At 54.0% G+C, this 25,988-nt stretch overlaps 2 protein-coding genes across 3 annotated transcripts; both read left to right on the top strand.

Moving 5' to 3' along the window:
- The first annotated feature begins 2,592 nt into the window (after positions 1 to 2,592).
- On the top strand, positions 2,593 to 3,255 carry BHLHA9 (basic helix-loop-helix family member a9). Its single transcript, XM_047706032.1, has one exon. The coding sequence runs from the start codon at positions 2,593 to 2,595 to the stop codon at positions 3,253 to 3,255; it is 663 nt and encodes a 220-aa protein (XP_047561988.1).
- A 7,898-nt stretch (positions 3,256 to 11,153) lies between these two features.
- TRARG1 (trafficking regulator of GLUT4 (SLC2A4) 1) lies at positions 11,154 to 25,036 on the top strand. 2 transcript variants are annotated; one of them, XM_047708939.1, is made up of 3 exons: positions 11,154 to 11,920; positions 22,297 to 22,429; positions 24,154 to 25,036. In XM_047708939.1, exons 1-3 carry the CDS (start codon positions 11,534 to 11,536, stop codon positions 24,327 to 24,329), a joined length of 696 nt encoding a protein of 231 aa, XP_047564895.1. In that variant the 5' UTR covers positions 11,154 to 11,533; the 3' UTR covers positions 24,330 to 25,036. The 2 variants fall into 2 exon arrangements, with proteins under 2 accessions (XP_047564895.1, XP_047564896.1); XM_047708940.1 differs by having other exon boundaries at positions 11,156 to 11,920; positions 23,922 to 24,293.
- The last annotated feature ends 952 nt before the right edge of the window (positions 25,037 to 25,988 follow it).

The raw sequence follows: 25,988 nt of genomic DNA, 5'->3' as shown, positions 1-25,988 counted from the left end.
TCTGTGAGGCTGCCCTGGGGATTGGTGGGAAAGGAAGGATTCCTTGGATAGGTCATGTCTATCCTGTGAAGATGAGTCACAGGGTCGGGGGGGGGGGGCCCTCTGGGCTTCCCCATTTCCTCCTGATGGGGTGAGAGGGTTATGGGCTCCCTGGAAACTCGAGAGGGGAGGGGAACCTGTTAATGATCACACTCGGACAGAGGTTACCCTGAAGATAAGCAGTTGCAGTATTTCTCGAGGACCACTCTTTACTGATCGATATTACTGAGACCTCTGAGGCTGGGATCCATTTCACTGAGACCTCTGAGGCTGGTATCCTATTTTGCAAGTAGAGGACTGAGGTTCAGAGCCTTTTCCGAGGTCTTTATGAGAGAAACAACTATCAGATGAGTTTAGATTCAAAGCTTGTGCTCATTACCACTACACTACTGTGTCCTACACTCAAGGCCACCTTCATGGGCATAGGACCTGTGCACACCACCCTGCTTAGAAGGGTCCCAAGCTCAGTTTAATGCTCTGTTGTCCCCATCTTCAAATTCCCGATAAATATGAACAAGCGACCCCACATTTTCCTTTTGCACCAGGCCCTGCAAATTACATAGCTGGTCCTGCCTACCTTCTTTTGTAGAGAGGATGTCTTCTTGGCAAAGAAAAAGAAACTGAGGTACAGAGAAGAAGATATGACCGGTACAAAGTCATGTAGCAAGTTTGTAGCAAAACTAGAACCTGGTCTCCTGCCTCCCTGTCCAGTGGAATTCTCTGGAAGAACTCATATGCCCAACTGTGCCCTGGATGGGAGAAATTTCAGAAAGGGACACTGGCTAGGGGAAGTTTCAGAAGGGGACACTGGCTGGGGGGGTAAGGTAGGAATGGGTTTCCATCCACCAAATCCCTTCTCCCACGGGGCCCTTCTGGGACCAAATTGTCTACCTGCTACCTCTTGACCTGCCCACCCTTGGTCCTTGGGGTCAGGCCTTTCTGAAGGGCTGGGCAAAGCCATGAACAGGACAGTGACTCAATTCTCTAGACTGGGTTGGAGGGGCAAAGGGACCTGGATAGGGGTGGAATGGAAGCAGAGGTGGCCGTAGAGTAACACTTAGAAAGAGGATTCTCTGGGTTTTGACCCGATTCTGTCTCTTGCCCTGAGACCCAGTGAGACTGACATCCTGTTACTTGAGCTGGATGGGTGGACATGGGTGTTCAGCCATCTGTGGCCTCTGGTTTGTGTAGAATCCTGCTGTGTGTGTGTTGTGGGGTGATGGGAAACAGATTGAGTAGAGAGGAGAAAATATCTCTCTGCCTTCATTCACTTTTGACTTTCACAGATATTGCAGATTTGGGGAATAGAGCCCCAGAAATACAAATGTCCTTAGGATGCTTACAGTCTAGTGAGCAAGACTGACAATAAATCAAATAATCACACAGATACAAACATAATGTGTTTTCTGGTGCCTATTCTCTTCCTCCGTGGAGCAATGAATAGTTTGAAATAATAGGGTTGTTGGCATGTTCTTTGGTGAGATGGATGTGAACTCTATACCCATTCCAGCTGATGCCACAGCAAACCTTTGCATTTTGGAGGCATTTGGATGGTGGCTGGGAATGAGATTGACTTTGGTGGTCCAAATAACTCTCTTGTGGATGGCTGAACTTGTATCGAGGGTTTTTCTCTAGGATTAAGTACTATTCTTTTTCTGAGACTCTACTTAAAATTCAAATCCCCAGGAATGGGTGGGTGGGATGGGCTCACTGAGTTCATAACTTGGCAGTGCTGTGTCCTGAGACAGAGGGGCCCAAGGGTCCTGAATACCAAGAGATGCCCCAACAGGTACCACAAAGGGAGCTGGAGGACCACCAGACCATCTCCATCACACCTCTGCTGACTCAGTCCAGCTCTGCCTTCAGAAGTGGGAGCCAAAGAGAGGTAGAGGGAGAGTAAGGCCCAATCAAAACCCAAACCCAGAACCCCAGCCAGCCTCACTCCAATAGCTGAAAAAGCAGGAAGCTCCAAGTCCCCATTACCTGCGGGGCCCTGCTGTATTAGATATGTCTCCTCCTTATGGGTCCCTTATGCGTGTCTGTGTTGTCCACAGGTCTTGATAAGAACTTTCAAGTTTCTTGAAATGCACTCAACTAGCCCCCCCCCCCCCCCAGACCCTACAGTGCCCCTATCAGCACCCTGGCCCAGAGGCCAAATTTGGCACTGTATTTAGGGTCTGCAAGGTACAACGTTCAACCGGGTGGCCAGGCAGAGGCTCTGGAGTGAGGCAGAGCCAGTTCTCCCTGGCGGCTGGAGCACTGCCCTGGGCGTGGCCGGGCTGCCGTCTGGTCCCCTCGAACAGGAATCTGCTTGCTTCCTTCCTTGGTTGTTTCCTTCCTCCTGGTTCCTCCCTCGCCAGCCTACCTGGAGGCAGGTAATAAAGCAGGAGGAGGGAGATGGATGGATGGGAAGGGTGGAGAGCCACGTGGTGCCATAAAGCCCAACTAGAGAGGGCCCGTCTGGGGAGTGTCCAGCCTGCGGGAGTCAACGCTCAGAAGGCGGACTGTCAGCCCCGTGAGCCAGAGCCGGGGCAGCAAGGCCTGGGGAAGGCCATGCACCGAGGCGGGCCAGGGCCAGGCCTCAGAGGCCTCAAGGGGGCCGAGGGCTCCTCTGAGGACTTGGGGGGCTCTTGCCTGGAGGCCGGGAGGGGTTTTGGGGTGCTGAGGGAGAACTGCGAGGCCGAGGAGGAGACGGCGGGTGGCAGGACGCGTATCCGGCCTGTGCGCTCCAAGGCGCGGCGCATGGCGGCCAACGTGCGGGAGCGCAAACGCATCCTGGACTACAACGAGGCCTTCAACGCGCTCCGCCGGGCGCTGCGCCACGACCTGGGCGGCAAGAGGCTCTCCAAGATCGCCACCCTGCGCAGGGCCATTCACCGCATCGCGGCGCTCTCCCTGGTCCTGCGCGCCAGCCCCGCGCCCCGCTGGCCCTGCGGGCATCTGGAGTGCCACGGCCAGGCCGCGCGCGCCGGGAGCAGCGGGGATGCGGGCTCTAGCCCGCCGCCGCCGCCCGCCCCGCTGTCGGCGGGCCCCTTCGCGCCGCGCTGCGCCTCGTGCTCCCCGCACCTGTCCCCCGGACGGCCCCGGGCGGGGGCCGAGGCTCAGGGCTCGGCTCAGGCGTCCACGGGAAGCTGGCGCCGAGATCCCGGGGCTCCCTTCGCCTGGCCTCGGGGGCACCCGCGTGCGGGCCCCGGGCTGGGCTTCCAGCACTGCTGATCGGCCCCGCAGAGACCCGGTGCGCCTGGAGGCAGACCGGCCAGGGAACCGCCAACGGCAGGATGGCTACAGGAGGGAAGACTGCTGAAAATGTCCTGGACCGAGAAAAACTGAAGGGCTGAGGCCTGAGAGAGAGAGGGGAGGCAGCCTTGCCAGTTGGGAGGGAACCAGAGACCAGGGCTGCACTTCCCAGCACCCCTCTTCTCCGCCCTGATCCCAGCCAGGGATGGTGGCTCTGGGAAAGGAGCAGGACCCTGCTGGGCTCTTTCTTCTGTTTGGACTTGAAGACCTCTTCTTGGAAAGTGAACTTCGCATTCCTGTGCCTTCGAGCCCTATGTTCTCTTGCTGGTTTTGTTTCTTTTTTTGTTTTGTTTTGTTTTGTTTTAGGTCAAAGGGAGCTTTTGGACAGGGGGACTTGTATGTGGGGAGTGTGGGTGACACCCGGTGTCGTCTGGTTTTACAATGTGGCATCCACATCCCTGCCTGTGGTGGTCTCCCAAGTCCGTGATGTAGGAGAAGCAACGGAAGGAACCAAATAAAAACGGAAAAGCTAACATCTCTGTTTGCTATCAGGTGTCCCCCTGGGCCCTATGGCCCAGGGTGGCAGGAAGGCCTGAGGTCTGGGAGCTCACTCTGGAATGTCAGGCCCAGGGCCTGATGCCCACAAGTAGGTATGTACCTGGGGCATTGATCCATGGCAAGACCCCAGGTGTGTCTGGACACCGTGAGGAGCACTGTGGGAGAGACGACATTATTTGAAGAGGGGGAGAGGCTCCAAGAGACTAGGGATACAGTCTGTCTCATCTCTGGATGGGACACCCCACTGAGCTGCTGTCTTAGGGGATGTGGTGTCTGGGCCGGTCTCTGGGAAAGGAAGCCTAGGGCAGACCAGGGATAGGAGGCCAGTAAGTCCTCCCTGTACCCTGATCCTGGGTGCCTGGAGCTCCCAGGGAAAAAGAGTCCAGGGCAGCCAGGGCCTCTATGATGAAGGGGCAGACACAGAATCAGGAAAGATTATGGGGAAGAGGTTAAGGGAATGAGATGAGGGCCTCAGGCCAATTCTGCTGAGAAAGTGGGAGGCACAACCAGCCCTCCCTGAGAGGTCTGGAGAGCATTTGCACTGAGCACTCCCGAGCTGATCTCTGGCCTCACTCATGCTGATGGGCTGATCTACAGGCGGCTGCTGGCCACGCTGAGAACCCAGATGTGAGGGGAGGCCTGAGGGCTCTCTGGTCTCCTTGGAGAGCAGGACACTTGCCAGCTGGGGGAAGAAAAGGGACCCAGCTCAGAATGGGGAACATCACAGAAGCTGGAGAGATGCATATAGACACACAGATGAGCAAGGAGTCCTCCAAACAGTCAAAGTGAGGCCATAATTAAAGATATCATTGCTTTCTGCAAGCAAGACCTTGGCTGGCAAACTTGGCGTCCTGTCCTCCTGTCCCCAGCCCATAGGTATTAGGGTTCCCAATTCCACAGGGCAGCCATCTGCAGCACAAATCCCCAGGAAGGTTCTGATTCTGGGCAGAGGAATCACAGGGTTCAACTAGGAACAGAATGTGGGAATCTGGCCCCAGGCCTTCCCACTGAGCCTTCCATCTATCTGTGGGGAGGCAGTGCCACAGTCTAATAGTGGAAAGGAAAGAGCCAGACCATCCTGGGGTCCAACCTCCGCCCAGCCCCTCACTCCATGCGCAACCCATGGCATCTCTCAGCCTCTCTAGACCTCTAGTCCCTCACCGCTGACACAGGGTTAACATTCATTCAGAATGTATGGTTTCTGGCAAGAAGGTGTTCCATAACAGAAGGTGTTACTGTTTGTATGTTATTATAATCTTATGACCAGTTTAGACAGTGCTTCCACCTCGCTTCAGCTCCAAGTTTTCATGCCCTGGAAACATAGTAAAATGACCAGCAAGTCCTGCTTTCTTAAGTTCCAGGACAGAAAGAGGTGAGTGTTCTGGCTCGCCGGCACGCTGAGCTCAGGCATGGTGAGGGTGCCCCCTGCAGGTGGAATCTCACACGTGCAGCAGATGTGTGAGGTCGCAGGGAGGGACGTGAAAGTACTTCTCAGTCTCTGCACTTTCCAGCTGAGTGGCCTAGGGCAAATGACTTAAGGGCTTTGAGCCTTGGTGTTCCTCTCTGTATAACGGACTAAAATAAGCACTTACATCATAGGCTGTTGTGCAGACTACATGAGAGAATGTATTTCAAGCACTTAGCATAGTGCCTGACCCTGTGAGCACTCACTGAGTGGAAGCTATTAAGACATATTCTATTCACAAGGTTGTTATAAAGAGAGAATGCCTGGGAAGGTGTTTTATAAACTCAAGTCCACAACACTTTAGTTACTGTCTCATCAGGACTACATGTTTGAGTGCACACGTGTGTGTGTTTCCATGCTGTTAGGGGTTTGCCTAGTATTTAAAGAGGGTTTTTTTTTTTTAAGACTTTATTTATTTGAGGGTGAATGAGAGACAGAGAGAGAAAGAGCATGTGCACAAGTAGGGAGAAGGGCAGAGGGAGACAGAGAAACACTCCCTGCTGAGCAAGGAGCCCGACATGGGGCTCGATCCCAGGACCCTGGGATCATGACCTGAGCCGAAGGCAGATGCTTAACCAACTGAGCCACCCAGGCATCCCTCAAACGGTTTTTTTTTTTCTTATTTTTGTTGTTGTTTGTTTGTCATAAACATTTTCTGACATCCACACATTATGTGACTGCTTATACAGACATGTGGACATGTGAGTATTTGTGTGTGCATATGTGTATGTGCTGACCTAACAGGTTCTCCCTGCCTCTCCCTGACGCATTAGGGTCTCCTGGGCCAGAACACCTTGAATCTGCTAGAGATTCTCTCCCTCCCTCTCTCTCTGCCCCTTCCCCAGCTCATGTTCTCTCTCTCTCTCTCTCTAATAAATAAATAAATAAATAAATAAATAAGTCTTTTAAAAAGATTTTTACTGGGCACCTGGGTGGCTCAGTGGGTTAAGCCTCTGCCTTCGGCTCAGGTCATGATCTCGGGGTCCTGGGATCAAGTCCTGCATCAGGCTCTCTGCTCAGCGGAGAACCTGCTTCCTCCTCTATCTCTCTCTCTGCCTGCCTCTCTGCCTACTTGTGATCTCTCTCTGTGAAATAAATAAATAAAATCTTAAAAAAAAATTAAAATAAAAAGATTTTTACTTATTTATTTATTTGACAGAGAGAGACACAGCAAGAGAGGGAACAGAAGCAGGGGGAATGGGAGAAGCAGGCTTCCTGCTGAGCAGGGAGCCAGATGTGGGCCTCAAATCCAGGACTCCGGGATCATGACCTGAGCCAAAGGCAGACGCTTAATGACTGAGCCACTCAGGTGCCCCAAATAAATAAATCTTAAAAAAAAAAAAAAAAAAAGATACGAAGGACTGGTATACCTAAAGAGAGAAATCCTGTATCTATAAGGTTGAGAACGGCCGTCCACTGGAAGAGTCTCGAAGGAGAGGGGGCAGAGAAGAATGACAGACACTGGCAGTAGCCCCATAGCTCATGACGGGCTCCAATACACAAGGTCTCTTGGATGCTCTTAGGAAGTCTGCGCCTTCCAGGCCGTTCCTTTATCCTCATTACAGTACCTTGTCTGTCTAGCAATGAAGGAGACACACCAGCAAAAATAGGTAACAACCGTCAGACTGATGTCACCAGAGGTGTGGAGAAAAGGGCACATTTATAGATTGCTAGTTGTCCTGCGTCTCTGTTCCTTTTCTGGTAGAAAAAAATGGGCAAAGTCACAATAAAAAGACTCCAAAGGGGACGCCTGGGTGGCTCAGTTGGTTAAGCAGCTGCCTTCGGCTCAGGTCATGATTCCAGCGTCCTGGGATCGAGTCCCGCATCGGGCTCCTTGCTCAGCAGGAGCCTGCTTCTCCCTCTGCCTCTGCCTGCCATTCTGTCTGCCTGTGCTTGCTCTCTCTCCCTCTCTCTCTGACAAATAAATAAAATCTTTAAAAAAAAAAAAAAAAAAGACTCCAAGGGAGTCATCCAAACCCGAAAACCATGTTTGCAAAAAGGCAGCCCCTGAGGCACGGCACAGGGAGAGATTTGTAATCATACGAATGTCCAACCATTGAGGCTTGGCAAAGCAAACTCTGGTGTTCTAATAGAGTGAAAATCGTGAGTTAGCAAAGCAGATTGCAAAATGGTCTGTGCCCACGATTCTAACTGGAGACAGGCATGTAGGTACATGAACATACCCTAAGAGAGTTTGGAGGGACGCAAACAGAGTTAGTATCTATTAGGTTCTTCATAATTGCCCTTTCAAGGGGAAAGATTTGTCTCCTCAGAGCACCTTCCAAATATTTTCTATATTTATTTATTTATTTATTTATTTGACAGAGAGCACAAGTAGGCAGAGAGACAGGCAAAACAAGAGGGAGAAGCAGGCTTCCTGCCGAGCAGAGAGCCCGATGTGGGGCTCCATCCCAGGACCCTGAGATCATGACCTGAGCCGAAGGCAGACACCCGACTGACTGAGCCACCCAGATGTCCCACATCAAGTTTTTCTTACAGTGTGTGTGTTGGGGGGGTGGGGGCTGTGGGCACACATGTGTGCTCACACAGATCCAAGATGCTCCTGGTGTGGGGTGAGCTAGCCCAGGGCAGACAGAGGTAGGAATTAGTGTCCATGTGGACACACTGGACATGTGGTTTCTGTCTGCATCTTCCTCTGGTTCGGCCAGCCAGCTGTAATTGGGCCAGACCCTGGGCGAGGGAGCCAGGGGGTACACCTGCGGCACCCCGGACCTCACAGCCACACCAGGAAAGTGGGGGAGGGAAGGAAGTGACTTTCTTCAGCAGCCAGGCCAGGCAGCAGTGGAACAGAAAGGTCAGTCCATCTGTCTAGCTGCAGGGGCTCACAGCTCAAATCCCCTCAGGCAGGCAGGCCTCGTGGGGGTGGAGCTGGAGGAGCCCCATGTCCCCTTCTGAAGGCTGCTCTGCAGAAACCGGTCCCAGAGTCCCTGAATCTTCACGTTACAAGTCTGAAGCTCTGTGTCTATGGGAAACGGATTGCAGCCCAAACCCATTTTGGATGATGAGTATGGCCCATGGGCCTCCGTGGAAGACCCTAGTTGGGAGTAGGGGGCGTGGGGAGGCGGCCACTGCAGGCTGCAGACCCAGCAGCTCACTAGGCTGGGCTTCCCAGCCTGGGAGCCCCAACCTGAGGCACCTCCCGGCCTCTCCCCTTGGAGGAGGGTGTAGGGGGTGTGGGGGAGCAGGCAACCCCGCCTCTGGTCATTCCCCTCCTCACTACCAGGCAACTAGATGGCACCGTGAACACAGCAGCACACAGTGAGGGGGCAAGCCTGGCCTGCCTCCACCCCTGAAAGCCAGCCCACCCTGCAACCTCACAGCCGTGAGCCACCCTGGGGACTTCTTGGCTTTTTTTTTTTTCTTCCTCTTAGTGTTTTTATTAAGTCATATAAGTCATGTAAATCATGTAAGACCCCTTTACGTCAGGTTCATTCTGTTCGAGGCCAGCACTGCCCAATAAAAACATAATACAACCATGTTTTTAATTTTTAATTTTCTAAAGAGTTATTTTTTTTTAATTTTATTTATTTATTTGACAGAAAGAGAGATCACAAGTAGGCAGAGAGGCAGGCAGGGGAGGGGGAGCAGACTCCCCGCTGAGCAGAGAGCCCAATGCAGCAGATCCCAGGACCCTGGGATCATGACCTGAGCCTAAGGCAGAGGCTTTAACCCACTGAGCCACCCAGGCACCCCTAATTTTTAATTTTCTAGTTGGCATATTTTTAAAAGGCCAAAAGACGGAGGTGACATTCATTTTAATCCTGTTTTATTCAGCTCAGTGTAACAACAATATTATCACTTTAATATGTAATCAATGTACTCAGTATTCATGAGACAGTTTACGTTCCTTTTTGAACTAGGTATTTGAAACCCAGTATGTTCTATACTTACAGCACGTTTCAGTTGGAACCAGCTATATTTCGGCGGCTCAAGAGCCACCTTTGGGCCAGAGACTATGGAATCTTTGGGCTGGGCAGCTGTAGGCCCCATGTGGGGGCCCAGCGTCAGCTTCCAGCTGTAATACAGAATTCTGTCCAAGCCGGAAACTGACTTGGAGACTAGGGGTCCCAGGCACCCAACTTCCCACCCTCTGCAGGAGGTCTCATGTTTAAAAAGACATTAGCACATTTCCAGAAGTTCCAGGTCGAGGAAGCCCAGCTCACTCTCCTGCCCCATCCCTGGCCTGGGGAAGAAAGAGCTTCCTTTAAGAACCTAGATGAGGAGGAAGTTCTCTCTCTCTCTCTCTCTCTTTCCAGGCAAACAGCAACAATCTCACTGCCTACCCCGGAGGCTTGCATTTTGCAAACAACAATGGGTTTCCTTTATGAAGCAAAAAAATTCTTAATTTAATATAATCAGATTTACCAAACTTGACAATGTGTGCCAAAGCCACACAGTATGTTCCAAATTTATGAGCCTCTGGAGCCTTTTCAGCTCCCCAGACTCCCCCTGAGCCCCTAGCAGGCGGCTCTTGTGTGCCCTGTTCTCCCCTCTCTCAGCTGGTCAGATTCCCCATCCCCCAAGTCCCTCCCCCCCCCCCCCCCGCCCCCCCGCCCACCTGGACACAGCCCTTGCTGGAAGCAGCATTTCAGAGCCCAGCTTGACACACAAACCAAAGCTATTTCTTTCCACTGCAGTGGTTCCTCTTGCTCCAAACCGGCTGCAGGACCAGGACAAGGGACTGATGTCTGCTTGAGAGGAGTGTTCTTCCGTTTCCGGCCTCACATTTGGGATATCAGAGGATCTGAACCCCACAACCTCTGAGGCCCCATCCTGCTTCTCCCTCCCCACTCCCCAACCTGCATGACCGTAGGGGCTTAGAGTCTTTCCTCTTACCCTCTTCCACCGCCCCCCCCAAACATGCACAGGCACACGCACAGGGGTTACAGGTCACGCTTCCAAAACACTGTAAGGAGAGAGAGATCGGGGACACAGGGGAGATGTGGAGCCTGGAGGAGGAGGCTGAAACAGGGAGAAGACAGGAGAGGGAGTGAAGAGGGACAGGAAGAATCAGAGAGGACTGATGACCAGGACTGAGGTCCTTTAAACCAGCGAGCTCCTGAACAGGAGTATCTTTGCTGCTTTTTTTAAAAGCACCCCAGAGGGGCACCTGGCTGGCTCAGTAGGTTATGCATCTGCCTTCAGCTCAGGTCATGATCGAGCCCCACATCGAGCCCCACATCGAGCCCCGCATCAGGGCTCTCTGCTCAGTGGGGAGCCTGTTTCTCCCTCTGCCCCTCCTCCTGCTCATGCTTTCTCTCTCCCTCTCAAATAAATAAATAAATACAATCTTTAAAAAATAAATAAATAAAAGTACCCCAGAAAAGCTCAGATGGGCATGAGATAGACCCACACTTCCTTCCTAACACCCCTTGGTGAGGTGTTCAGAGACCCACTGAGGCAGGATCCTTCCTTGGTGCTTAGTCTGCCCTCTCCTCCTGGAGCAGGGAACCGGGCTGTGGCCTGGACATGTCCGGGGGGGCTGGAGGTCAGGTGGGATGCCCTAGGGTGGGTCCGGGGCTCAGCATTGCCTGCGTTCGAGAGAGGAGGAAGGGCCGAGATAAAAGGAAGTATGACCCACTCCAGCAAAAGAGAAGCAGAGGGCTGCTTTTCCCAAGACGGTTGAAGACACGCCCCTTTGTGACCCACTTGGTCCGTTTCCAATCTGGAGCCCCCAGACCAGAGAGGCGGGCTCTGTGTCTGCAGTGGAAAGGAGAGGCCCACTGAAGTCCCTCTGGGCTCTGGGCTGGGCTGGGCTGGGCTGGGCTGGAGCTGAGGCAGCACACTGCACGGTCTCAGGGGAGAGGGGAATTGAAAAAGAAAAGCATCTCAGAGGAGGGTTGGGAGGGAGGGAGGCTGTGTGGTGTACTCTCTCTCTCTCTCCTCTCTCCGACTTAGCCTAAGCCTCACCCGGGAGAGGAGCCTCTTTGCTCTGCTCTCTGTCACTTCCCCGCCCATCTGTGCTGTCAGCAGCACCAGCAAAGTTGGCCTCAAACTTGAACAGATCTGAGGCTCCAGCTTCCCGAAGCTCCGCGGGGGCATCAGGCCGGCTTCAGAGACCCGGAGAAGCCGACCCCTGCCCTTGCTCCCCTGGGGGACACTTCAGCCCCCGACCTGGAGGCCCCCAGTCTGGGCTGAGGAATGGCGTGCTGAGCTCCCTCTGCAGCCGAGCGTCTCAGCCTGAAGCTGGAGCAACCCCAGACCCAAGCCAACATGGCCAACCCGGGGCAGCCTCAGTTTCCCTCAGCCCAGGAGCCAGGCACCGCCTCAACCCTGGACCTACCGGAGATGGAGAAGCTCCTCACGAAGGTGGAAGGAAAGGATGACAAGCCCCTGATGCTGTCCACGTCCCTCTCGGGGGCCCTGGACCTGGAGCAGAATGGCCACGGCCTGCCCTTCAAGGTGGTATCGGAGGGGCGCCCCGAAGCCACACTCCCCTGGTCGGCCTCTCGGGCCAGCTCTAGGCGGGCGTCCTCCATTGCCACGGCCTCCTCTGCCCAAGACCAAGAGGTCCCCAAAGATTACCTCATCCTTGCCATCGCCTCCTGCTTCTGCCCCGTGTGGCCTCTCAATCTGATTCCCCTCATCTTTTCCATCATGGTAAGTGTGGCTCTCCGTTCCAGGGCTCAGTGGGTGCCAGACCCTCTGCCTGGGGCGTGCAGAACAGAGAGTTGGGGGCGGGGGTTTGGGGGAAGGCTCCCTTTCTCACCAGGCCTACTACCCCTCCTGCTGGAGAGGGGGCTGGGGCTGGGAGACCTTCTGTTTGCTGTCCTCCCTCCTCTCTGTTCTTCTGCGTTGCAGTGACTTTGCACATACCCTCCTGGGGAGGGGACCCCCAGGAGCCACCCCGAGCTAAACTCAATGCAGTAGACAGGCGGCCAAGTTGGGTGGTTGGCCTTTTGCTGGGGGTGTCATCCCAAGTGGAGCTGTGGGTCAGTAGAGGTTGGGGCCAGCGTGGGGTCTCAGGACCCCGAGTTCTCTGGAGGAGAGCCAGCTGCTTCCACCCCTCACCCCAGGCCACCTGGGTATTCCAGTAGCCTTTGCCAGCGCTGGTTTCCAAGAGCCAGCCGTGACTTCCCTGCCATGCGCACGGGGCCCTGGGGCCGGGCTCCCCCAAGGCTGCTCCTTCAGGGAGCTGGGGGGGACTGTTTTTGCTGTGGCCCTCTGGGCCTTGGCGCTCACACTGATTCCAGCATCTGTCTTGAGTCTGTTTTTAGGTTGGGGAGGTCTGGGCCGTAGGGGTAAAATGTGTGTCAGAGGGCATGGCCGGCCCTGCCTAGGAGCATGTGGGCTAGTCTTCACTTCTCATACACTTAAGTGCCTTGTAGGGTTCTGAGTAGACTATCTTAGTTTGTCCCCAAGCTAAGCTATTTGGATAGAGCTACTTATAGAAGATCCCCAGAAAATGTCCGTGGATGTTGGCAAGTGACTTGAGTTCCAGGAAGAGGAGGGAGGGAGGGGGTATGAGAGAGAAAGCCCAGGCAGGCAGTGGCTTCCAGAAGGGAAAAAGAATGCAGGAGTAGTAAACTTCCAGTCCCGGGCTGCTCAGGGCTGGGGGACAGGTGGGGAGATGCTGTCTGCTTCCCTCCGGAGTGACACCCCTGCTGAGTCATTTATCACCAAGTCCTTAGGACCTGGGGTCACTCCTGCTGCCCTCCCCCCAGCTGTCTTCTGAGAAAGAGCCTGTTTCTGAGAAAGAGGCCTGGTGTCCAGCTGGGGATGCCTTCCCTGATTCCCCGTCAAATCTAGCTCCACCTGCCAGGACGTCAGGGGATCCCAGTGGCATTCCTGAGACTTGGGGTGGGCACAAGAGCCAGGGCTGAACAGGGGCCGGAGGTGGGGGTTCTTTGAGGCGTTTCCTGTGCTGCCTGCTGCCCTTGGGAGGCAGCTGGGGGCAGAACCAGGTCTCAGGGGTGCAGCCGGGAGCTCTGGGCAGGGCCAACCTCTTAGTTACAGGGAGAAGCCCCAGGAGGGGAGACAGGCTTCGGGGAGCGAAACCACACAAGGACCCAGGAGAGAAGAGTTGCTGGAATCCATCTCCTTGTTGGGGAGGCAGTGTGCAGGCTGGATAGACGCTGCCTTTGTCAAAGGTGCCTAGGTCCCAGACTGAGACCACTGAGCCCACTCCCAGCATAATTCTACAGCCTTCTCAGTTTCCTGAGTCAGTTCTGAAGGTCACTGGGCCAGGGGTGGGGAACTGGTGCTAGGTCAGAACCAGACACTATCACCAATTCCCAGGAGCCTCAAGTCCAGCGGGGAGAAACTTGGAAACAGATCCTATAACACATTGTAAGAAGTGCTCCTGCTAGACCAAATCACAGCGTATCCTGGGGCCTCAGGCAAGTCACTGAAATCTCTCTTCTCAGTATTCCCATCTGCAAAATGGGTGTCACATAACACCTACATTAGAGAGCTGTGTGAGGGTAAAGGGAGATGAACCACACAAAGAGCTTGAGGAAAGGGCTCTTACACCATAGCAATAAACTGAATGGTACCTGAGTGTCTCCCTGGCTGGAGGTGGGAAGCCATCATGGCTTTTGGGGGGTTTTCTTAGAGCTTTGACCTATAATACACATTTTGTACTATTCAAAGTGTACAATTCAAAGATTTTCACAGATCCACGCTACCATAACCACAGTCTGTTTCAGAACATTTTCTTCACCTCCAGAAAAGCTCCACACCTCTTTTTTTTTAATCACTCCATCTCTCCCTTGATCCCTCTCAGACCTGACAAACCACTAAGCTTTCTATCTGTATGGATTCGTCTCTTCTGGACAGTTCATACCAATGGAATCATACAGCGTGTGGTCCTCTGGGACCAGTGGCAAGCTTCTCCTGGCATTTACATCACAAGGTCTGGAGCCAGAGAGAGGTGTGGTCAGGCTTCCATTGTGGTGGAGAGGCTGGTGTGGGGTAAGAGAAAGGACGGAAGGGGCCCCTCTGAGCCTGGCAGCTGGGAGAAGGAACTTTTGCAGGAGCACTAGGTGAGAGATGAAGAGGTCTGGACCAAGACCCTGTCAAGGGACAGAAAGAGTTTCTGGAAACCCAAGAGTTGTTAACACAGACCATACATTTATTAATTCAGTCAATCACTCACTTGACTGGCAAGTTGCTTGTTTGAAGGTGACTAAGTGGTAGAGAATGATTAGGTGCCCCATTAACGAACACACCTCTTTTACCAATGAGGCGCCATGTTAGGCATTTAGGAAGATGGATGACATGGTGTATTTGACATGGCCTATGGATGCAAGAGTATGGTGATGGAGGGAGGTGGGCAGGGACTCACTCTAGGAACTTAAGTTTTATCCTAGTGGCTCCAGGGAGCCCCTGAAAAATTTTAAGCAGAGGCGTGATGTGGTCTGTTCATATTTTAAAACCAACACCCAACTGCGCTGGGGGAAATGAGCTTGAATTGGTAGGATGGGAGCATGGAGACCCCATAGGAGGCTCTTGAGATTCTAGGAGGGCTGATGAAGGTATGGACCAAGCAATGGCTTAGGAAGGAGGGCACTGATGAGAGAATTGTTGAAGTGAAAGTAGCAGCACTTTCTTCACAGTCCTGATTACCCAGCTCCTGGGGACTGTGGCATTTAAGGGGTGGGCAGAGGGAAGGGGACAGGAAAGAGTTTTGAAAAGATTTCAAGGGGTGGGAGGCAAACTAGAGGAGAGGGGGAGACACCCATGGAGGAGTGAGTTTGAAAGGAGGAGGAATGGTCCAATGCAGTGCAGAGGTCAAATCCAATAAGGAGTGTCCACTGGTTGGGCCATTTACAGACCCCCGGTGACCCTGGTGATGGACAGCATTAGGCAAAAAGGAGAGAGGTGACTGATGACATTCATGAAGAGTGTAGAGATGGGATCTCAAAGAAGGACTCTGTTCCTGGGAGCCTGCAGGGAAGGTCATGATGGCAGAAGGAGATAGAAACACTCAAAGGAAAAGGAGCTGGTTCATGCTATATGGGCTCCATGCCACCAGGGATGTGGAGGACAAGGCCATTTGCTGAGAAAGAAGGAGCTGGTGACAGAGGAGAGGAGAGGTGACAAGGGACGGAGAGGCCGGAGGGCTCTGCTGAGGCTGGATCCCATGGGTCTGAGTTGTTATCAGCCGGTGTAGTGGTGCATTTTTTTCTCCAGCTATCAGTACAGAGTCACAGATGGGACACTGGCCCACCTGAGGCTGGAGATGGCAGGGTTGCCATGAGGGTAGACCCACTGGCACAGAACGATGCTGGTGAGTGGGGGCAGAGGTGGCACACTCAAGGATCAGGCTGGACTGGGACAGCATGAGGCTGGGAAGTTAGTGATGACCTTGGAGGAGAGGGAGGGGTCACAGGTTGAGGCTCCAAGAAGTCGAAGGACAGCTGCTGTGCGAGAGAGGCATGAGAGAGATGCCAGGGGCTGAGGTTTCAGCAGAGGGATCGTGTGGGGTGGCGGCGAAGTGGAGTACAGTTGTGGAAATGAATTTCCAAAGAGAACCATGAGAAGCCAGGAGATAGGAGCCCAAGGGAGCCCCATGGTAAGGGCTAATTATTCTCATTTAACACATGAGACAACGGTGACACTACAGCAGTGCCTTGGCCACTGTCACTCAACTGGTAAGAGGCATGTCAGCTGGATGCTGACTCTAGTGTTGTCTCCATGACCCCACCCTCCATCTACCTCTAGGGACAAGGATGGTGTGTACCTCCCAGGAAAGCCAAACCTTTGGGGCATTTGGGCAGAAAGGGCAGAATCCATTTCCTTCCTTCTTTCTGTTCACTCTCCCCACCTGATCCCCACCACCCCAGCTGTCCTTCTCCACCCCTACTGACTCTGTCAGTAGGAGGCTAATGGGCCAGCAGTGTCCCTCCCACTGTGGCTTAGACAGGGGCTCAACCCGAGGGGCTGGGATCCCAGGTATCCAGACCTAGACCTGCTCAGCACAGCAGCCTCCAATGAGCCTCCCAAGGTGGCCAGGTCAGGGCTGCCTTCATCCATTCCACTCCTGGGTCAGGCTGAGAAATGGCCATATTCCCGATGCCAGCAAGGTCTCCTGTCCACCAAAGGAGCTGGACCCCAGGATTTTATCTGACAACAGTGCTTAAAGCAGCATCAGATAGACCTGTGTGTGTGGATCCCAGGCCGTGTGACCGTGTCCAAGTCCCTCAACCCCCTTCTGTAGCCTCAGTTGTCTCATCTGTAAAATAGGTGTCATAAGACCACATAAATCTGTCGGGAGGATTAACTGGGTTAATATGTGTGAAAACACCCAGCACAGAGTCTGCCACATAGAAAAGGGCAGTGGTTACTGTTATCATTAACACCAAACAAAACTTTGTAGTCTCAGAGCAAAGGGCAGATCCCCAGTGGCCAACAAATTTTGACTTTAGCCAGTCTGGGGGAGACTGCAGTGCCAGCCTTCATGCCACTACTGGGGGGAGGAGCAGCCCAGTCTTTGGTTTTGGTGGAAGCCTCAGAGAAGCCCCTTCTCTGTCGATTCCTCCTGCCATATGCAGGAGTACGGAAGAGGTTCAGAGTGGCTCAACACTCCCTTTCTCGGGCATTCTGGGTGACCTGGTTATTTAACTGACCTGTGTCAGGCTCCCTTTCATGCATTCATGCCTTCATCCAGCAAGAGCGCTGAGCCCCAACCAGTACTGATCAGCTGGCATGCAGACGCGTGTCTGAGAATATCGACATACTTCTCAATGGGTTGGCAAACAGCTGCTGTCTCCAAGTACTAAGCATCCCCAAACACTCCCACCCACCACATAGCAGCTGCCCCAACTCCTTCTCCAGGACCACACTCCCCCACATCACCTCCAGCAACTATAGTCAGGCATTCCAGTAAGAATTGCATTGTCGTAGAGAGAGGGACATGAATGGGGCATGGAGAAGCACATTCCTTGGCTTTGAACAGCTGGGATTTGCTCCATCTCTGTGGAAGGACAAATAGCTCATCAGCGATCAGCTGATCACATCTTGTCAGATGTCAGCAGGTCTCCGCAGACCTACTGGGGCTTGGCCTGAGCCTCATGGGGGGTGGAAGCTCTTTCCCAGTAAGTTCTGTTGCCATCCTCCCCTGGCTGGTTTCATCCCCTGGCAGCTCTCCCCAGAACCTTCCCTACCCCATCCGCTTCCCTCCCCAGTCCTACCAGCTCTCTCGGACTTTTTTCAATGCCTTTCCTCACTGATCTATTAACCCGAATTCATTTTCTCCCTTACCATTCCCACAACCATTGCAATCACAAATGATCTATTAATTCACAGTCATTTACAACCATTACTGCAATTATCATTGTGTCTTCAACTTGAGCCATTTTGTAGAAGAGGAAGAGGATACCACTAAGTGGGGTTTGAAATGCAGCTGGTAATTTACTCATTAAAAGTAATGAAGGGTCTTCTTCCATCCCTGAGGTCAAGGGACGGGTTTTTTCATCTGGGAACTAACGCGGGGACTTCGGAAAAGAGTGTCGGCTAGTTGTGAGTAACTTCTAGATATAAAAGTGGGGCTCTACTCTTCAAGGCAGCTATTCTCTTCATTTTACAGATCAGAAAACTAAGATTTACAGAAGAGATGTGAGGTTTATGTGGACAGTGTATGACCCATAATGTGTATGACCCAACAAGGCAGGTGCAGTCAAGTCTACCTTGGTCATCTGGCCATTCCCAGTGCATCTTCCTCAACGTTGTCCCTCCGGCTCAAAGGAAGAGGCATGACTGGGATGCACAGGCTGATGGCTCTGTGGATAAAGAAGAGGGATTGGGTTTAGAGTGGCTGAAAAATTCATCTCTCCCTCTCTCGCTTCCCTTCCTCACCTCTCCTACCCAAGCAACCACACGTATGCCTCTCTCCACGGTCCTGAATCGTTGCCCCATGCACAAAGATTTCTCTGGCAAGTGAGGAAAAGGACTCATCACAAACCCTGTGTCCCTCCCCACTGTGTGCCATGCTTACAGCTGAGAATGAGTCTCTTGGTAATGATTCAAGGTAGCCCCAGCATTTCTAAGGCCAAACTTCCTGGAAATTCCTGAAGCCTGTCTGTATGTTGCCCCCTCTTCCTCCCAAGAGGAAGGTGTTTCCTTGGTGTTGAAGTCCTTCGTTCGGTGACCTGGGCTGGCCATGCAGAGAGCTGGAGGTGGCATGGGTTAGTGGGTGGGGCCAATACGCAGATAACAGATATCTTTTTTTTTTTTAAAGATTTTATTTATTTATTTGACAGACAGATCAGAAGTAGGCAGAGAGGCAGGCAGAGAGAGAGAGAGGAGGAAGCGGGCTCTCCGAGGAGCAGAGAGCCTGATGCGGGGCTCAATCCCAGGACCCTGGGATCATGACCTGAGCCGAAGGCAGAGGCTTTAATCCACTGAGCCACCCAAGCGCCCCCAGATAACAGATATCTTTCCTCGGGTACTCATTGCCTTCATTTCACTTAGAATCTTCTATTAACTTGGACCGTTCCACTGGCTAAGTTCAGTGGTGAGAAAACAGCCTCTCCTCATACTCTTTTTCTCTTCTTTTATTCTTTACTTCCTCACATACTTACTGAAGGCCTCTTAGGGCCAGTCCCTAGGTTACATAAGAGGGACACCAAGCTTGAGGCTGAACGGTCCCTGCCTTCAAATCTAGGGAAAGAGACCAACACAAGAACTGATGACACGAGGTGGGAAGGGAGGAAAAGAGCATGGTGTAAGATGCTACGGGAGCCCCAAGGAGGGGCTGATTAATTGCTTGTGGGCACGAAGTAAAGTTTTACTGGAGGTGACTCTTGAAAGGTGAGAAAGAGCTGCTGAGGTAGCAACACCAAAATGAGGAAAGGCATTCCAGCAGAGAGAGCAGTCCATGAAAAGGTACTGAGGCATAAAAATGTGTCCCTTTGGGGACATTTGACCAGCTCAGTTGGTAGGGCATGTGACTCTTAATCTCAGGGTCATAAGTTCAAGCTCCACCTTGGGCAAAGAGTTCACTTAAAAAAATTTCTAAAAATTAAAAAAAGTAGGAAATAATTAATTAAAAAATATATATATATCCATTTTATGCGGAGCCGTGTGACCAGGCTTATGGCTGTTGAGATGAGGTTGGCTGGGGGCAAGGCTGTTGCTGAGAGACTCATGAGGACGAGGCTGGTGCAGTCTCCAGATGAACTCTGTTGTGGGAGTGGGCTGGGGCAGTGGAGTCAGCTGGAGAGGTAGGGAAAGGCTTGAGGGACATTAGAAAGGTCAGGAATTCATGCGTGATTATATTTGAGGATGAGGAGAGAGAAGAAGCCCCTCATCCAGGGTCATGCAGTTGGGACAGCTGTGGATGGTGGGGACAGACCCCCAGGAGGTCTGGCTCTGAAACCTGTGTCCCTCCCTAGGCTGCCCTTTTAGGGAGCTGGGAGGCTGCACCTGCTTCTTGTCAGGTCTTTGCTAGGTCCAGGTTTGCCTGTGAGTCTCAGGATGGGCTCCTGCCCGAGCCCCGCCCATGCCTCAAGCCAGACCCACCTTCTCTTTCACCTTTCACTGGATGACACTTGCCCATTGTCACTGGGCACCCCGAGGTCCAGAGGCATGGACGCTCACAACTTTCTGCCCAGACCCACCTACAGACCTGTTGAGGTGTGACACCACCTGTACCCACATTTGTCCAGTCTCCAAGGACAGCAGCGCTCTCCTCTGCTCGCTGCAGTTCAGCCCTGTGCTCAAGTTCAGATCTCTCTCGGCTGCCCTGGGACATTGGGGCACCCGTCACTTCCTGGTCTTTTCAGCCTCTCCCTCTGACTGGATCTTTTTCTCTCCTGTTTTCTTCTTTTTTAATATTTTATTTATTTACTTGACAGAGAGAGATGGCGAGAGAGGGAACACAAGCAGGGGGAGAGGGAGACACAGACTCCCCACTGAGCAGGAAGTCTGATGCAGGGCTCCATCCCAGGACCCCGGGATCATGACCTGAGCAGAAGGCAGACGCTTAACGACTGAGCCACCCGGGGCCCCTCTCCTGTTTTGATGAAATCGTCTATAGAGTCACCCAGTTGTAGCCCCCCACCAATGCCTACAAAAATCCAGATTCCATTTTGTGATAGCCAGGGCCCTTCCTGACCTTGCCGTTCTCTCCTTCTTCAGTTGCTTCTCTCCCACCAGAAGCCCTCGAAGGATAGAGAGGATGTGGACAGGTGGTTGAGGGGAGCAGGAAGGCAGGCAGGAGAGTTGCACCAGCAGGTGCTCAGACTTGGAGGGGTTCAGACTGGCTGAGTCCAGAGGTTGTGGAAGGGAAGAGTAGAGGATAAAATCTGGAAGTGCAAAGCTAACCTGGATTCAGACCTTTCTGGGAACGGTGCGGGGCCATGGAAGATGCTGGGCAGGGTCACAGGCTAAGCCACCGTCATCTCCTTGAACTCATGCATCAGCTCCCGACTCTCCACCTCTTCTCTGATCCCACCCCATGACTGCATGTCAGGGGCCTAGCACGGGGTCTGGCATAAATCTCTGTGGAGTGGAATGGTGGTGTAGGGAGCAGCATGGAGATGAAGAGAGCATAGAGCTGGGGCATGGATCTTCAGGAGGCTGCTGTGCTTGAGTGAGAAGTGACACGGACCCAGAGCTGGTGCAAGGCAGCTGGGGAGGACTTCAGTGAAACTGACGGGGAAAGGAAACTTATCGGTAGGGTGGCAAGGGACAGGTATTGTGACCGAGTGGTTGGACTCCAGGCTGTGAAGCGAATCTGATGGCATCAAACAGTGTGGCAGGAGGTGGCTCTGTCCTGGGAGGTGCTTGGACAGGGAGACATGGGGTGCGGTGGGGGTTGGTTAGGTTTCTGTGAGGAGAAAAGGACAGGACCTGGGAGACAGGGGTGCCCTCCTGAAGAGAACAGTGAGGGGAAGGGTATCTTCCCTGAACTTCAGTCTCTTTAAAAGTGGGCAACACTGGCAACCGCATGGAATGGTTCTGAGCCTCAATGAGATTGTTCAGGTACAGTCCTTAGCAAGCTGCCGGGCACAAAGTAAGCACTCAATAAATCATCGTCACCACCAACACCGCCACCATCATCAAGGGACTCCACTACATTTCGATGCGAAGTCAGGACCCTCCAATAACTGGAAAATAAAATAACCAAATAAGTGGCCTAAGACCCTGAAAGCAGTCACACATTTAGGGAACTCCTGCCTGAAGGTCATAGGCCAGCCCTGGCCAGCAGGTTGACTCCTGAACCGGGATGGGCAGGGGTGTGTGTGGGACCTCCATGGACATGCTTAGGACACAGCCCCTACCGAGCCACTCCAGGGTCTCCCAAGATCTTTTCTGGCCATCCCCCCGCTCATCCACCTGCTTTCACCAAAATTAAATAAGGCCGAGAAAAACTGAGCTCACTGAGAAAGAGTGAAGATTCAGATGGGCCCCCGTAAAGCCTGGCGTGGCTCCCCACACACCCTCGCTTCTCAAGTTCAAACCTTTCAGATTGCGGAAGTCAGCTCGGTTAAACAAGGATGTGATTCCTGGGTGGAAACTAGGAGGAAGGAGGATCAATGATGCTTTTTTCCTGGTGTGGAAGAGGGGAGTCACAGAGGAAAGGAGGCAGGCACCTTGGACCACAGAAAAACCCAACAGGCCTCCTTAGTGTGGCCATAGCAGTGAGCCTTAGACAGCGGCCCAGGGAGGCCTGGCTTATCTGCTCCCGCCTGCTCAGCATGGCCTGGCCCCGGCCCACCCTCCCAGACCCTCGGGCTCCATCATGCCACCCGCCACCCTGCCCACTCACTGTCCTCAGAGCAAGGGCCCTGCACTGCTTGAGTCTGCTTCCAGCCAGGGGCAAGCTCTGCGGGGGGCTCCCACAAGGGGTGTGAGCCTCCTGAGTCCAGGCCAGTTCTGCGGGAGAAGCCTGCTTCCCATCCCCAAGGTGGGTGCTGGAAGAGAGGCCGCAGTGGGGGCTGGGTGGGTTCTGGAGGCCAAGGCCAGAGGTGCCCCCACCCCAGTCTGCTGGGAACAGCCTTCCTTAGGTCTCTGCCACCCTCTCTCTGCAGTCCCGAAGTAGCATGCAACAGGGGGACCTGGACGGCGCCCGGAGGCTGGGCCGCCTGGCCCGGCTGCTCAGTATCACCTTCATCATCATGGGGATCATTATCATCATCGTGGCCGTGACTGTCAATTTCACAGGTGAGGCCCAGCCGCGTGGAGCTCAGCGAGCCAGCTTGCCTGGGGTGAGGACCACGGAAGGGTGCAGCCCAGCTCCCTGGGGAGGGGGCAGTGGAAACGGTGTAAGAGCCTGTAGGGGACACAGGCTGATCCTCTCTGAGAAGTGACCCCATCCCTGGCAGGACCCAGCTGAGTGGGACGGGCTTCTGCCTTGCCTTATGCCTGGATCATTAGGAAAGGGTGTGCAAAGAGCCCAGGCCTGGGAACCAGAGGTGGCCAGCTCCTATCCCAGCTCAGAGGGCTTTGGGTCCTGGGCCAAAGTTGTGTCTGGCTGAGCCTTGAGAGTGTCACCCAAGATCATGGCTGTGATGCTGCTTGGTGAATGGTGGACTTTCCCTGCAAGCATTCCTGTTGAGACAGCCAGCAGGGACCAGACATAAACAATGCATGTCGTGGAATTTGGCAGTAACCCTCTTGTGACCCCCAGAGCTGGCCCAGGGAAGTTAACCAAGCAGGGGCACCCTTTCCAAAGGAAACTCTCAGCGGCTCAACGGGCCGGCGTGGCTCTGAGGGTCTGGACTCTGTGGGGCGGCGCTGTCCTTTCGCCTCCCTGCATGCACCCGCCTTGTGAGGACCCCAAGCCTCTCTGCCTTTTGCACTGGTCAGTCTAAGCTCTTCCCTTAAAGACTTTACTGCTCTAGACATGCTGCGTGGACCAGCGTCAGTGGCTGCTGAGCCTGGGAAAGGGTCAGAAATGCAGAGTCTCAGGCCCTGGCCCAGAGCCACTGAATCAGAACCTGCATTTCAATAAGATTCCCAGCCCTGTCCTTAAAGGAGGCACTGATCTGGAACCCAGGGTTCCAGGAAAGCCTGGGATTCAGCGGTGGGGTCACGGGCAAATTTGGCCACTTTGGAGAGGGGAGAAGAGATCAGGTCTGTAATCAGCTTGCCCTGGGTTTAAAACCCACATCCCCCACTGTCCAAGTGTCTGAAATGAAGCATCTTCCGGGGTCTCTGGGGGGCTGGCGGTGGGGCTGGTACCTGGGGTGGGGGAACCCGCCAGTGCGGGCATTAGCTCGGGAGCCCCCTCTCTGGGCCTCAGTCTCCTCCTTGTCACGCTTGCCACAACTTTGTCCACAGCCAATGAATGATCCCTGCTGAACTCAAACTGGCAAAGGGAATGGCTTTTTAAGCGATTTAAGGAATTTTTAAAATTCAGGCCTCGATGGTTCTCGGTTTGGTGGGGGGGGGGGGGTGTCCCGTGGTGCAAAATGGAATTTTTAAAATTCAGGCCTCGATGGTTCTCTGTCTGGTGGGGGGTGTCCCGTGGTGCGCGAACCCCTAGCAAAGGCTGCCTCCTTGCCACAAGGAGGAGCTCTTTTCCACCAAGAGACCCCGATCAGGCAGCCCTGGTGCTGTTTCCCACCCGGAAACAAAACCCCAAATTCTCCAAACAATGGCTTGAAGGCCTGTTCTGAGCTCCGCGCTGCCACGACGGCTCTTCTCGTTATAGTGCAGAAGAAATGAAACCGACCAGGGCGCTGCGTTGGCGGAGGCGGTCCTGGGCAGCCCGAGGTCTCCACGCTCCCGCGCCCCCTCTCTCCCGCGGGAGGACAGGACAGGGACGTCCATGCACTCCCAAAGCGCCGACTTGGAGGGAAGCCCCCAGGCCTCCCCACTGTCAGCCCACCTCCGATGCGAAAAGCGCGCCAAGAATGATTAATGGGGTTTAATCTCCTGGACACGGCCCTGTATTGGCCTCCATGCTCTGGCTGGTTTCTCATCCCCACCGGCTCCGGGATCCACCGCGCCACATACACTGCCTGTTGGGAGGGGGAACCGGCCCCGCAGAGGAGACGGAGACGAGAAGGACCAGACCGTGGCAGGAGAGAAGCTGCACATTCCCTACTCCCGTGTCTGAGGACCCGGAGTCAAGATGTGGGACTTGCTCTTTTGTACCTTTCTTTGGGGCGGGGGGACAGGGTGTAAAAAGAGTTATTTGCATGCTTCGTGCCACGTGTTTGCTGCGATCCCAGCTCAGGGGCCAAAAGCTGCTGCTCCGCGTCCATCCTGGGACTCCCTTGGGTGCCCAAGATGAGCAGTTGACTGGACAGAGGTGTCAGCTACGTGCATGACAGGTGGCAACACCAAGAGGTAGGCTGGTGAAGGCAGGATCAGGAACTGCAGGGCCCACAGACATCTCCAGCTTTTCAGTCTCAGGCTCATCTCTGCTGAGCTCTGCTGAGAACTCCTGTCCCAACATGTCTCCCAGGATGACCCAGTCTGCCTCTTATTCCCTCGCTCCCTGTGCAGCCGCCTGGAGCCTGACCCCAGCCCCGCTCAGCCAGGAGAGGAGGAGCCTGGATCTGAGTTCCCTTCCTGCCACGTCCTCCCTGATGGTCCAGGCTGCACACTTGGGGCCCCATGCGGCGGGGCTCAGGTGGGGCCTGGGCCCCGGCTCCTAGCCTAGCAGCACCTGACACTCTCTGTGCCTTACTTACCCTGAGCCCCTGGCCATCCACAAAGCACGAAGACTTTCTCTTGGGTGGGGGGAGGAGGTTGGGGACACCTCTAGGGGAAGGACTTCCCCAGAGCTCCCAGGCTGTAAACAGGGGAGTGGGCCAGAGGGTTTTTTTTTTTTTTTTAAAGATTTTATTTATTTATTTGACAGACAGAGATCACAAGTAGGCAGAGAGGCAGGCAGAGAGAGAGGAAGGGAAGCAGGCTCCCTGCTGAGCAAAGAGCCCGATGCGGGACTCGATCCCAGGACCCTGAGATCATGACCTGAGCCGAAGGCAGCGGCTTAACCCACTGAGCCACCCAGGCGCCCCGGCCAGAGGGTTTTTATGAAGGTTTATTGTTGATTTGGTCTAGAGAGTTCTAAGACAGAGGGAAGAGCCTGGCTGAAGGGGCCAGTCTTTGGGGGAGTGGGAGGCCCTGGGCACACTCATGCCCGGAAGCAGGGGGCGACACCATGGCCTCTGTCTCAGAACCTAAAGCGCCACCTGAGAGGACTCAGCAGGGTCCTTTGACCTCCTGTCTGGTTTCTGGCCCCGGGGTTCTCCCGAGGCTTCAGCTGGTACAGGATCTGCCCACAGGGCCTCCTATGCCCACCTACCTCTCTGGCTTCAGCTCCCAGACTCTCAGAGAGGAAAGCTCCAGGCTTTCCCACCCTGGGGGCCCTGCCCAGCCATCGGGTTTCCCCAGCCACAGCCAGAGGCTGGCAAAGACTGTTTCCCCCGCACCCATTCAGGGCCCTTGAGCCCGCTCCCTGTCTCCCCGACACTCCTCGGAGACTCCTGGGAGGGAGTCCGTTAGCACAGAGGCACTGTCTACCAGGAGTCCCAAGGGCAGCTCTGAGCCTTCTAGGAGGGCCTTCGTGGCAGGGGAGGGGTGTAGGGCCCAGGGGCCCTGGCAGGGTCCTTCTGGGGCCTGCGTTCCTACGTCAGTTCCCCACCTGGGGAGCAGACGCCAACGTCTCCAGACCCTAAGTGAGGGGCTGGCTTTGCTTGACAAGACCTCTGAGGCCACAATAGCAATGCCCCTGTTGGGGGAGGGAAGAAGTGAGCCCAGAGGATTT

Source organism: Lutra lutra, chromosome 16 (assembly GCF_902655055.1).
Source record: "Lutra lutra chromosome 16, mLutLut1.2, whole genome shotgun sequence".
NCBI lineage: Eukaryota > Metazoa > Chordata > Mammalia > Carnivora > Mustelidae > Lutra > Lutra lutra.
This window is presented reverse-complemented; position numbering and strand designations above follow the sequence as displayed.